Source organism: Lissotriton helveticus, chromosome 4_1 (assembly GCF_964261635.1).
Source record: "Lissotriton helveticus chromosome 4_1, aLisHel1.1, whole genome shotgun sequence".
Taxonomy (NCBI): domain Eukaryota; kingdom Metazoa; phylum Chordata; class Amphibia; order Caudata; family Salamandridae; genus Lissotriton; species Lissotriton helveticus.
The window spans coordinates 427,662,393-427,676,104 of record NC_136063.1 but is presented as its reverse complement, the minus strand read 5'-3'; the positions used below and the strand labels follow the sequence as shown (position 1 = coordinate 427,676,104).

General features: G+C 43.7%; 1 protein-coding gene across 2 annotated transcripts in view; it reads left to right on the top strand.

Moving 5' to 3' along the window:
• Nucleotides 1-13,712, top strand: part of MATN2 (matrilin 2) — a 669,488-nt gene that overhangs the window by 464,350 nt on the left and 191,426 nt on the right. For both annotated transcript variants that reach the window (XM_078686985.1, XM_078686983.1), the window contains exon 8: nt 4,245-4,367. In XM_078686985.1, the coding sequence (XP_078543111.1) occupies nt 4,245-4,367 (123 nt within the window). The remainder of the gene's footprint in view (nt 1-4,244; nt 4,368-13,712) is intronic.

The window sequence follows — 13,712 nt, the reverse complement described above, 5'->3', positions numbered from 1 at the left end:
CATACACGCATGCACAGCAGCAAGCAAACATGCACACATCCAGCAGGACCTCCATAGTCACACTTACACCTCTCACCCCACTCACACACCCACTTACCCGCACACAATGTGGACCTCAAAGTGGTGGGAACAATAATCTTTGTTGGGCACAAAATATGAACTGCACCTATTGCAATATGGTGGCATGTTTTTTTAAACAAAAACCGCAGTTGCCTCTGGCATCTGCCAGGGTGCTATAAACACCCCTGCGCTGCTTTCAGTTTTGCTACAAACACGTCACTGCGAACACGCGGTGCTGGCTGCAGCCAAACTCCATACACACCATCGCACAGTCAAAGTTAAAGAATCAGAGCGGAGTCAACGCCTCATCTCAGGTTACAGGGGCACAGGCATTGTAATAGAGGCGAGGCTGGACTTAATAACTTTAGAGATGGGTAGATAGATGGGTAAATGGCTGAGTAGGTAAACAGACAAATGGACAAAGGAAAAGACAGCCGAACCCCGAAGGATGGACAGATAGATGGTGTAAGTCGACAAGAAGGCTGCGAAGAAGAATTGACTGACAAATGGGACACACAGGTATAGAGACAGTGTAAACAGAGAAACTGTTCTCTGAATGGCAGCCATTAGAATGTTTAGCCCACTCTCCTGTACCACTCCAGTAATATATTGCATTAAGTGAATGAATGAATGGATACCTTGTTTGTGTATTGGCAATACTTGAAAGAGTCCGAATTCTCTGAGCAGCGATGTGCACAGCATAGCGTGGGACATATTTGTTGCAGTGATTGGATTATATTTTATTATTTCCGTTTTTTTCTAGAGCACAAACATTATCTTGGAGGACGTCACAGCGCTTTACATAGTCTGAGAGATTGACATTTGATTCAAGATGTACATATAGTGTGGCATTACTAGAGATATCTAAAAGTGATACGAATTTCTTCTAAGGGACATTATTGAGATGATAGGAAGTAGTTTAAAAGAAACGAAGTGAACATTACAGTTTGGGGTGCTAGTGATTATCAATACAACTTAATATACTGAGCTCCAACTTTAGGGTTTTCTGAGTTTTCCGAACCCTTTCAGTGCCTAGTTTACACTTTCAGCCTGGACAGACGTTGTGTGTGCTACCACTTAGAAAGCTTTCCATGGTTGTCTAAAACCACTAAAATACCCATACATGTTGCCTGGTTTTACACAGTTGTGTCTTTCTATTGAAGGACGCAGTCATTTCAGTTTGCTTATTCTGTCCTGTAGTTCCCACACTTTCAATTTGTCCCTTAGTTCCTTTGCATGTGCACAGACATTGGTCCATAGAAATTGTCTTCAAATCTTGTATTTTAAGTAATATGACCACAGAAGGCCCTGATTCTATATTAAAAACACAGCTTTGGACTATACCATTTCCCGCTAAAAGGCAATATTTATCTCCATGTGTTCCCATACCTGGCAAGTCACGCAGTTTGGTGCTCACTTTCCCTCCATATTAAAGAACAGTAGATGTTTCAGCACCCAGGCTAATATGTTGAATTCCTAAATACATATAAATTCCCAAAGGTGAGACCGATGCATTGCAAATGCTTGTTTACATTGCTGCTGGCAACCATGCCTGATGCACTGAGGTGATAACTTCTGGAAATCTTGCATATAGTGGACACTAATGTAACCTTGTCTGATGCGGTCACTATTACAACACTTATAATATTAGTAGCTCAGGATGATTTTTATTGAACATAAGTAACTCTTCTTACAGAAAAGGTTTTGAGACTCCTGGGTTACTGTAGTTCCTTTGTCTGTGGGCCATCCAAAGTCTGTTTACTTTATTTGTTACAAAAGCTGACTGCAGTGGTCGCATCACATCTCCACTGGGCTCCCAGAAGTGACTGACTGCCAAAGTCAGGTTCCACTTTATGATCTTGTTTTTATTTCTACAGCTGTTCTGGAAACCTATCCAAAATGTGTTTATAGCGTATTAAAGGTGATATGGGGACATATTACAATACTATGGCACATTTTTCCCATCTGGTAAGGTATGTCTAGTGAAGTCGGGAAGTACTGACGCAAACATGCAACACCTGCACTGGGAGCAGGACAACACAAAAAACGGACCAGGGATTACAAAGGACAGGCTCATCTTTCAGTGCTTAGGGACCAAGCTGATTTTAAAGAGAGGCAGAAATCCCCCAGCATGCGGCTGCAGTGTGTATCTACATATACCTGCGAAGGAATGCCAGAAACGTCTTACAGACCCATGCCCTACGTGATACCTTAGTGGGCCATATGAATCGTACTACTTCCTAGATGGCGCATAGTTAGTCTACCTCCAGAAAGCCTATTTGCCCCTGTGTATGTGCCTGTAATACAACCAGGAAGCTGGAGCAAAGATATTCCTTCATTTGCACCGGACCACACCCCATTGAAACCTAAGAAATGTGATTTTCAAGGTTGGTATTACAGAAGAGGCTGCACATCTCTCTGTGGATCATTCTGTAAAATGCAAATACCCATTGCATCCCAGGGGCACTTTCTATACTCCAGCCCATGCTAGCCCCGAAGTGCTTTTGTTCGATACCACTTCCAAACTCATCTTCTCCCTATTTTATTTCCTTAATCTGAGTGGTGCTCTGCTTTAGTTTTGGCATGGTGTTACTTTAGCATCACTTTTGGGGCAAGTTGTGTATTGGTGTAATGAAGTGAGGTACAAGACAGGAAGGGAAAATATCCATTACAACGCAGTCATTACAATGCACTACCTTTTCAACACAGTCATTACAACGCAACTGCATTTACATAGCATGCCATTACAATGCAGGCATTACAACGCATGTCATTACAACGGATGCTATTACAACGGATACCATTACAACGCATGCCATTACAACACATTAAAAGGTAAGTAATGGAGTTTTTTTTTGTTTTATGGTAGGTAGGGGTTTGGAGGTACATGGGAATAGTACTTTTTACCCCTACACTATCCAACACTTACCCTACTGTTGCACTCACTGGAGTGGGAATAGTAATTTTACCCCTACACTATCCAAAACTTACCCCACTGTTAGCCAAAAAATATTATGTGTTATAATGGTATGCGTTGTAACGGAATGCATTGTAAAGGTAGTTTCTAAAAATGCGTTGTAATGGCATGCGTTGTAAAGGTAGCTGCGATGTAAAAAGCGCATTGTAAAGGCAAGCATTGTAATTGTTTGTGTTGTAACGTCATATATTCGACAGGAAGCTATAGTATGCTTCTCGTTGCCTCCACGAAAAGGTGTGACCATTGCCGTTCACAAAGCCCAAGCGCATTTTGGTATCAGCATGTTACAGTGATCTACATCAATTCCAACACTTACACCTAAAGTTAGGAGTCCTAACTTTACTACTCCTAAACTGAGAAACATCCTAACTTTAAGACTTTCGGTATTCACGGAAGGCATTTAGGAGTCCTAAAGTTAGGAGTCCTAACTTCTGTGAATACCGAAATGAGTAAGTGCCTTCTGTGAATACCAAAATGAGTAACTGCCTTCTGTGAATACCAAAATGGTAGTAAGTTTAGGATTTTATCTTCAGTTAGTTCTGTGAATCGGGCCCTTAGATTGGGAATTAAAGGTGGGCTAAAAACAGACTAAAAAGCAGAGGTGCTAAAACGCACCCTAGCCAGAGGCCATTCTCGATGGAGATTCTTTGTGATAACCGACCCGACTTGTCTAACTCCACCTGAGCCCAATTACCACAATGGAAGGATTGAAGTACACTAAGTAGGTTTAACGGAAGGTCCCAGGCAACATATTTCCCCCACAGTATCCCTATCCACAGAATCAAAGGCTGTTCTGAAGTCTACAAAGCAACAGCACAGACTTTGATTTACCTCCAGTGCCTTTCAAATAATGGTCCATAATGCAAATAAATGATCTATAGTGGAATGACCCTCCCAAAAGTCCCCCTGTTCTATTGGTATTCTCTTGGTTTCAAAAGCCCAGTCTTCAAGTTTGGATTAAATAATCTTAGAGAAGATCTTTAATGAGATATCAAGAAGGCTACTAAGCCTATAATGTTTGGGGTCTGCAGCTCCCCTTTTTAGAACTTGTTTTTTACTATAGACCCTTTCCAAGAAGAAGGGTAAAGGCCAGACATGGCAATCCATCTAAACAGGGAAGAAGATATTGTGCTCTTGAAAGAACAACTGTGTCTGTGCCATGTGGGTGAAGCGACTGTTAATTATATCTATGTTCAATCCTACACAGGAATAAACTACTGTGCGCTGGAGAACCACAGATGCGACCACGAATGCATCAATACTGAAACATCCTTCATATGTAAATGTCGAACTGGCCATGTTTTGGATTCTGATGGCAAAACGTGTAGAGGTAAGTCCCTCCCTCATTTCAATCTGCACTGCCCAGTGAAGAATTCTGAGAATGGAATTCAGTGACTCTTTGACATTCATTGCTGACTCTGAGAATAGTCTGTATTGTACCTTGGATGTGGGGCTGCATTACCTGCATGGGACACGTACAGTTTTCATGGAGAGCCTGCTTCGACACGTGCACCTAAAACAAATGAATTGCTTTATTTCTTGTTTTGTTTCCGTATGGGACAAGCATATTTGTTTGTCGCTCTGATTAATTAAAAAAACAGGCAAATCAGATTTACCAATACATGGAACACCAGTTTGTGGGTGTAGTAGGGCAATCCACCTGGGTGTTCTTCCCAGTAATTATGCCTCATCCTAAAGGGTGAGGGATTCTGCGGGGAAGGAAGGTATACTACCCAAGGCGAAGGAAAGTGTCACCTTTCAAATGTTCCCCTCCAAAGTGTTGTTGCATACCAAACCCATCCTGAGCACACTCAGCAGATTTATCTTAGCCCCTAGGCAGGGTAGGTATACCAACTTACTTTTCACAGTGAGGTTAATGGACTGGGGTACTGTGAACTTCTTCCAAACTTACCTGGGAGAGACTAACATTAGGAACAAACATTATCTAGAGAGACTGCAGGTATTTTGTTGACTTCCACTCACCTTTCCTCAAAGCCAGTGGCGGCTGCTAAGAACACAAAGTGGTGAGGCAAGGGCAGCACACAGGTGGGTTGGGGAGGAAATAATATATTAAATCCAGCTTCTTCCAGGATCGCGTCGCACTGCTCAGACTCCCAGATTCCCCACCCAATCCAGACTCTGCTCTCATGCTATTACCTAGCATGAGAGGTGCACCAGGATTGGCCTGAGCGAGCTGAACTAAAGCTCGCTCAGGCACTGGGAGTTTGTGCCTTTTCTCCACCAGAAGTGGCTCGTATCGGGAAAAAGAGGCAGGCGGGGGGTGAAGGTGGTGGTGGATGGGGGACAATGGAGAGAAATAAAAAAATACTAAATAAAAAAGAACTTCCCTGCTGTCCCCCAGCACTGCGCTCTTCTGCTCCTCTCCACTGCAGACACCGGCTCCCAGACTGCCCTGCGGCCAAGAGTGAAGCTCCACTCATGCATGAGAACAGCTTCAGGATTGACCCGAGTGCCGTGAATTTGTGCTCTCAGACAGACTAGGACCCTGTGCATGCTGTCTCCAACCCGGCAACGCAGCTCTTGTTGGAGAGAGCTTCAGTGTGCATGACGGTTTGGCTGTCGTGAGACAGCGGGCCAAACCATCATGCACACTGATAACAGTGCCTACCACTCCCCCTCCAGTACTTCATCCCCCCTGGCCCCGCCCACAACACTCAGCACTTAGTCACTTAGAATACAAATAAAACGAGTTTTAAACAATTTTTTCTTATAGTTTTATTTTTCAAGTTTTTGAGGGTGCTGGCGGGGGGTAGGCGATGTTCCTCCACCACAGCGGAGGAGCCACTGCTGTTCTCCAACCGGCTGTGCTACACAGCTGGGTTGGGGAAATGTAAGTGCGCATGTTGGTTTTCCCACCCTAAGACGGACGGCCAAACCGACATGCGCACTTATAGTGCACAATTTATCTCCTCCCTGCTGATGTCTTGGACAATGGCCCGCCCCACCCCTAGACTCGGGCCACTCGGCTCAGTCAGGGGGGAAAAATAGAATGATAATAAATGGTTTTATTACCATTTTATTTATTTTATCTCCTAGCTCTGAGGAGTGTGGCGATGCTTCTCCGCCATAACCTAGGAGTTGCCCCAGCTCATATCAAGCCAAGAAAGCACAATACACTACACAGTACTAGTATCGTTAGAGGCTTTTATTAGAAGCCAAACTTGCAGAACATATATTGAACTATAGTAGCAAATATCCCAGATATTGTGGGGATAAAGAATGAACCAAGTAAATGATATGTACATAGGCAACATGTCCTTCTATATAATCCTCCTTCCTACTGAGTCTTTGCTTTAGCATCTGAAAGCCAGAGAAGAGAGGGGCAGTACATTATTGCATACCTGTCTGCACAGGTGTGCTGCCAGAGCCCACAAGGCCAGGGTCTGAGTCTGAGAGCTCCGCTTATTACCAGCCAGTGTCCTTGGTGGTAGGGAATCAAACTCCATGGACTTCAAGATGCACCTCTCTGACTGAGAGACAAGACATGCTTTATGTATTATTTCACAGAGCTATTGCATTGTGTGAAACTGTCCCTGTGATCACTGATGCAGTGTGTGAAGCATTCCATGGAAATTCCTACGTTCATACCTATGGATATACACAGTGAAAACCACAAGGCCTAAACTAAGGGCCTGATTTTGACTTTGGCAGGCAGATTAAGTACTATGGCCATGACAGAATACTTTACTCCTTCCATGACGATGATACTCCACCCACCAAATGTAGAGATGTCTGCTGCCCCCGCGGGTATCTCATGTATTTACAGGAACCGCTGTCACAGAGGTTACTGTAAATGCATTGAAATTTTCACAGACGCCTCCATCAACATGATGGAGCCATATGGCAAACGCTCAACTTCTTTTTATTTTTGAAAAGAAAATCCCAAAGCAGGATTTTTTTTTAAAACACAATGACCTTCCCCCCACCCCCCTCACCATGGGAGATTTCTCTGAACGCCATTGGATAATTTTGCAATTTTCACTGCCTGTTAGTGCCATTTATAATAGGGCGTGCGAACATACGGGCAAACCTCCGATGGCTCTTACTCCGCCCACCCATCTGAGGTGTATGTAGGCAGTGGAGATGGAGTAGTCTCCACTGCCTACATACTGAAGTGCTGGCTGACTCTTAATGAGGGAGACGGAACTACGCTTTGGCAGAGAGGATACTCCATTGCGATGGATTACCCCTCCACCAAAGTCAGAAAACTGTTCCTAAGACAGTATACATTACATGAGCATATGAACTAAAGCCATACTATCATAATGCATAACACATAAGTAACATATTGTTATTTAGTTATCCTCATAATATAGCAATAGCAATGACCACAAGCAATAAATAATTGGGGCCCTAGGCCAAAAGCGAATGGCGGACAGGTACATGGTGGGCACCACTGGAAATAATATGTAAACACAACAGGGTGGAATCAGTGCATTTTGCTTACACAAAATTTTGATACGCATGAATTTAACATATTAACATTAGCAGAATTAGGCCCTCAATATGAATGCCCTGGAGATGTTGATGTTGACATTAAATATTACACCTGATAAGATGCAATACCACGTGCTTTGCAATTTATTGAGAGCGATAATTACTAGGATCTTTGGGAAAACAGAGGTTTGTGCAGGGATTAGAATTTTCGAGCCATTGAATATTTTTGCAGAATCTGGAGTAAATGAGGTATATCAGAATATAGCCACTGCAGTGCTGACAGTGTTCTGCCACAGAAAGCGTACATTTAAAGTTTAAAAATAAAAATAAATACAGTGATGAAATTTGAAGGTGTTTTTAAACCAAAGACAGCATGAAAGAGAAATGATGATAACTGAAGTGGAAGAAATTGGAGGTCACATGAAGGAATAGGCCCTGCAAAAAAGAATAGGTGGCAGAAGAAATGTAGATATTGGGTGTAAATTGACAGATTAAGGAACAGCGCATACATGGCATCATCTATTTATTTATTCATTTTCTGTGTTTTATCTGATGACATAAAGTAATTTCAGACTCTTCAATTATACAATTGATTAGACTTTGGGTTAGCTGTTCCCTCAGTTTAAGGCAGATATAGTCCTAGAGAGCCCTGAACCCACTGATCTCCATTGGAGGATATTTTCTCATAGAGGATCTATCCCTCTGCGTGACTCTGAACATGGTCGAGATCGACAAGGTTATACGCTCCACTTCTGTGTCATAGTGGTGGTGGCGGTGGAGGGGATGAGTCTTGCAAATGCCACTGTCTGATGGTCCTTCAGTTTTGTTGCGTTAAACCCTTTTTATAAAGCACTCAAGCATCTGAATACTCTTTATGGTGTAAGAAATCAGCTAGTATTACAGAACAGATTAGAGAGAGCGAACGAGGGGGCCTGATGTCTTATGGAAGAGTATCACAGGAGGAAACTCATCCACCAGGTCAAGTCTTGTGGGTGCAAGGGTCTACCAAAAGGCAGACATTCGAGGAGCGCCAAGCTCTTAAGTACCCATAAGGGCGATGAGGCAACGAAGAAGGAGTTGTTCCTTATACACAACGATGCACTAGACAGAGAACTCTGAAGGTAACCCGCGGCTGAATGGGAAACCACCAGTGAAGATGGTGATGAATGGGAAGAGGCCTCGCTATAGCAAGTGGAGGAGGTCATAATTCTAGCGGCTTGATTTTGGTGAAATTAAAGCTTTGTGTGAGGAAACAGCCGAACATCACACCCCTGTCCTAGATCCGGCCCAATCTGGGAATACGGACTCAAAAAGTTTTTCTGCATTTGTTCGTCTCCGACAAGAAACCCCTCTGCCTTGAGTCCTCTCCTTTTTAACATCTACCTATCACCCCTTGAGGCACTGGTCGAATCCTGCGGGGTGAGGGTGCTCTCCTACATTGATGATACCCAATTGATTTTCTCTTTTGAAGAACATTCCGAAGCGGCATTCTCTAACTTTAGACACTGTCTGAGTAACATCTCGTCGTGGATGTCACTTAACACTCTGAAGCTTAATTCTGACAAAACCGAGGTACTCTTCTTCAATCAAAAAATCCTGCCTCCCCCGACACTTTGGTGGCCACCTGAGAGGAATCCACCTGCGAAGCCTGTTGACTCAGTGAGGAACCTCGGCTTCCGGTTTGGTAATGAACTTTCCTACAAAACTCAAGTTAGACAGGTGTCCTCCTCTTGCTTTGGGAATCTCCGCATGTTGCATAAATTCCTCCACTTTCTTCCCCTGGAGTCCCATCAGACGGTAATCCATGCATTAATTACATCCCATCTGGATTACACCAACAGTCTTTGCCTGGGGCGCCTGCCTATTTGATTAGGTGTCTACAGATTGTACAAAACGCTGCGGCTTGAGTGATCTGTAAAATCCCTTTCTGCCACGCGATCACCCCCCATCTGAGGAAGCTCTGCTGGTTACCGGTGACTAAACGTATTGAATTCAAGGCTCTCGTTATGACTTTCAGAGCTTTTCGGGGACACGGCCCTGCATACCTTAGAGCTAGACTCAAGCGTTATCAACACAAGCAGACCCTCAGATCTAACCATCTTCGTCTCCTTTTTCGACCCCGTTTTCGCAGGTCTGGAACAGATGGCAGAGCCTTTGCGGTCATTAACTCCAAAATCTGGAACGGCCTGCCACTCTCCCTCCACTCCTCTGAGTCAGAATCCATCTTTCGTCGTGCCTTGAAGACTTGGTTGTTCACCAACTTCTAGTTCCCCACTCTACACCTATCATCTGCCGTCTGCCTAAGCGCCGAGACACCCCCGTTTGGAGGTAGCAGTGCACTTTATAAATGCCTAAATAAAAGAAATAAATGAAGGTAACAAGATGGAGAGGTCTCCAGCTCCTGAATTTGGACGGTGCAGAATGAAGCTATACTGGATTCATGGGCAGGTGCATTTGGCGTTTAAATTTGATTCAGGCCTCAAGACTTTTACGTTTGTAAACGCTGGCTTACCACTGAATTGCCCCACTCTTTTTCAATAACCACCTTTAACAAATGCATTTGTTAATTTGTTGAACTGTCCTTAGTGAAAGTGCTCAAATATGTATAGTTATAAGCGTTTTTTGTCTGACGAGGTGATGTATCGAGGTGTTGCGATGTAACAGCCAATTTTGACAGATAAGCAGGAATGTCTTACTTTGTGGTTACTGAACCCAGGCCCGATGTTTGATCTCTTAATCACGACACCGCGGTCTGCGTGCTGAAGAAGTGAACTTCACTTTCTCCTGGTATTGTGTTTTAGGGTCCCCCACACGCCATTACATTCAGGAAATACCGACATTGTATTTCTTATTGTGGGAACTAACACTTTTTTCACTAGTTTTACACTAATTTATAAGGTGTCAGAACAAGGGCGGAGCCCAGGATTTATAGGGGACTTTAGAATCACTGTCGATTAGACGCAGCATTTATAGGAAAATCAACTTTTATACAAGATCCCTCCGGGTCTGATTAAAAGCAAGGGCGCGATGATGTATTTATATAAGTAAGTTTATGATGTACGTTACATATTTGTAATTGAAAATGGATTGGACTGGACTGGCCGACCCGACTGATGCATGGAGCAGTTCTGGGTTTTTAAGGCTCTGGTACTTCCTTTGAGGGAGAGTGAACACAGCCTCCAATGCGATGATGTAAAGTTATGGAAACACTGGAGCCATGCCAGCTGGACCCACTGAAAGATTTTATGGGCTTGGATGTTCCTGCCAAAGCCAGTGCAGAGCAAAGCGGTTCACTTGCATTCTATTGTAAAATCTGACTAAAGTTACTGATTTACCACCAGAAAGGGGGCTCGTGCATCCCATCTGCTTACATTTTGGGAAAATAAACATCCTATCTTTGCGATCACAGTGTTGACTTTGCATCCCCTCTCAGGTCCAAGCAATTGAAAATGAGAAATAGGCAATGGAAAGTTGAATCACCAATACATAGCTGCACTGGCAACCCCTCTCATTGGAGCAGCATAGGAAAAGAGAGTGGGTCTCACGTGGTTTGGAAATTCTGCAAGCTGTTCATCTTGGGAGAAAAGGTGGGTTTTTGGGAAGCCCCATTGGGATGGAGAAAATGGAGGCAAAGAATACAGAACATTGTAAATACTGGTCGATGGACAGGTTACTGACTCAGTAAAGATGCTAGTTTCTGACATACTAACACGATTTACAACATCTCATTTGACCTATACATTACACAATCTTATAGAAACTATATTACGTTCATGCCAAGCTTAACAGGGTGGTGCAGACACTGTTCTAGGACTGCTGGGAGGACTGCAGGGCTTTTTTGTAAATAAATAAGTGCAAAGCTCCAAAGTTTTTCGTAGGTGTCCATGACTAACTCTCCCGAATAACAAGACTGCACAGTCTTGATTCTACCTTGAGTCTTTTCTTCCACCTCCATCCAGCTCCTGCCTTGTTAACTCACTATTGCTGGTGCTTTTCGTCTCTGCCGTTCCACTTGTCCACTGTTTACCTTCCTTTCTCTTCCTCCATCTTTTGCACTGTGCTATCGTTCTTTGCACTCGGTCAAAGTCTGATGAAGAAAACAAAAATGAGTGTCAGTGCCAAAGCTATAGCTTATAATAGCACAGTGGCTACAGTGGTGGGGGAGCTGAGAGGTGTGAGGGGGCCCATGCAACATGAGCTGTTTTTTATTAACAAACCAGGGGATGGGTGGCCCGTTTACCCTGTTCGCATTAGGACCCATGCACTCTTGCTACGTCGTTGGGCCGTGTCCTCCATCTGGAGCCACTGGCACAAATTAAGCACTGTAGTGCGTATAAGGAGAGTGTCACCCTTGCTCAGATGCAATGGTCAGTGTGAGTTTACAATGATTGGTCTGAATTCGCCCACTGAAGTGACATTTCACCAATGGACCGTTCTTTGAACTGATACGGTTCGAAGATGGGTGAGCCCATTGGTGGAAATTACTCGAGATAAAAGAAACTCATTTATACTGGCTGTTTGAAGTCAGCAAGATGCTAATAGTAATGCTGAGGTCACGTGGTACGTCTGTCACCTGTATCTATGAGAGAAGTTGGCAGCGCAGTTAAGTATCGCACACAGCCACAGATTGCAAAAAAGATGCCAACTTCAGAGCAACTATGCTGGTAGTGAAGACAGACTACACCTGGCAGCTGCTGAGTGTCAATCATCTGAGGACCTGGGAGTACTGACTGGCGACTGGCAGAGAAGAATGTCTGCGCTCAAGGTGGAGAATTTATCGGAGATCCATCTTTCCACTTCCTATTTGTCATTTTTCAATTGCTCTATATCTTAATGCTTCAGAGTCTGAATGGGACATGTTGGAATGCTTAACTCATTCCAACAGCGCTCTGCCTTTAGGCCATCTGAACACACATTTTCAGATTAACCTAGAGACACATCATTTATGTTGTGACTGGCAGTAACTGATTTACATTTGGCTGTTGAAAAATCGTCCACTTTCTAGAGAATAAGTCTAAATCACGAGTAGAATCCACTGACTAATTTTTCTGCATCATTGAGAAAGAGTAGAAGTGGAAATTCGACTCTTAGAGTATCCTTCAGATTTAGCATTTTCCTCCAGATATTGAAAGATTTTCATCCAATACCCACTTCTGATCCACTTAGGGTTATTTTTTCAAATCTCTTTCCTTTGCCTGGTGAGCTTACCATGCCGGTTGCCCTGTCTCCATTCAAAGTTGCAGAAAACACCCCCTATATGTGGTCAGTGTTTGGCCTTCACATCCCATCTGCACGCACCTTAATTCAAGCGTTCGAGAATTGATGGCTCGCTTTGAGCTCATCTTCGGGTTCATTTAACTTTTATAATGGGATTGAAACTTGCCATTCAGGCCTAAACTATCATACTGGCAGCTTGATGAAGCCCTGAAGAGCGCTCTTCAAGAACTTTACACTCTTCAAATATAAATCATTGCCTGATCACTCTCTTTAACCAAATAAGATCAAACGCTTTTCTTTGTACCTATTTTTGGCTTTGTTTCACAGTGTGTAGGGATAAATAGAGGAGGCTGTGATTAGGGAAAGCTCGCTGATGAGGTAGTACTTACACTGGTTATTGAATTTGCAACATTCTGTGAAACTCACTCACTCACCTCCTGTGACTTCCCCAGCAATTTAAGGAAGATCCTGCAGTGTACCAGTCTATTTCAGGAGTCTGATCCTCATCCTGCCATCAGCACAGACCTCAACCCCAGTTCTCCTTTGGCTTCTAACTCTCTTGTTAGCACCTGGTATTATTTTGCCTGCTGCAAACACCCACCAGCCATTGCATGTCGTCTCATTTGATTCGCAAATTAGGCTCTGCTCTTTATGTGAGGATATTTTTGTGTAAATCCTGATGATTGGGGTTCGCATGTTTCTCATTATTTTGTTTTTTCTTGAGGGAACTGTAAAAGTGGGAATATGCCTCTGTTGCGTTAGCTGCATGAAGAACAAGTTACTTACCTTCTGTAACGCTTTTTCTGGTAGATACAGTATCTGCCTGTGGATTCCTCACCTTGTGAATATCCCCCTTGCGTCAGCAACATTCGGAAATTCGTGGACAACGTCATAGAGGCACGGCATCGCACGCGACTCCGCTGACGTCACCGACACTACAATAGGCCCACGCTGGCGTGATGACGTCAGTTCCGCCCTTTTTTCCCGTGCCCTCGAGGCA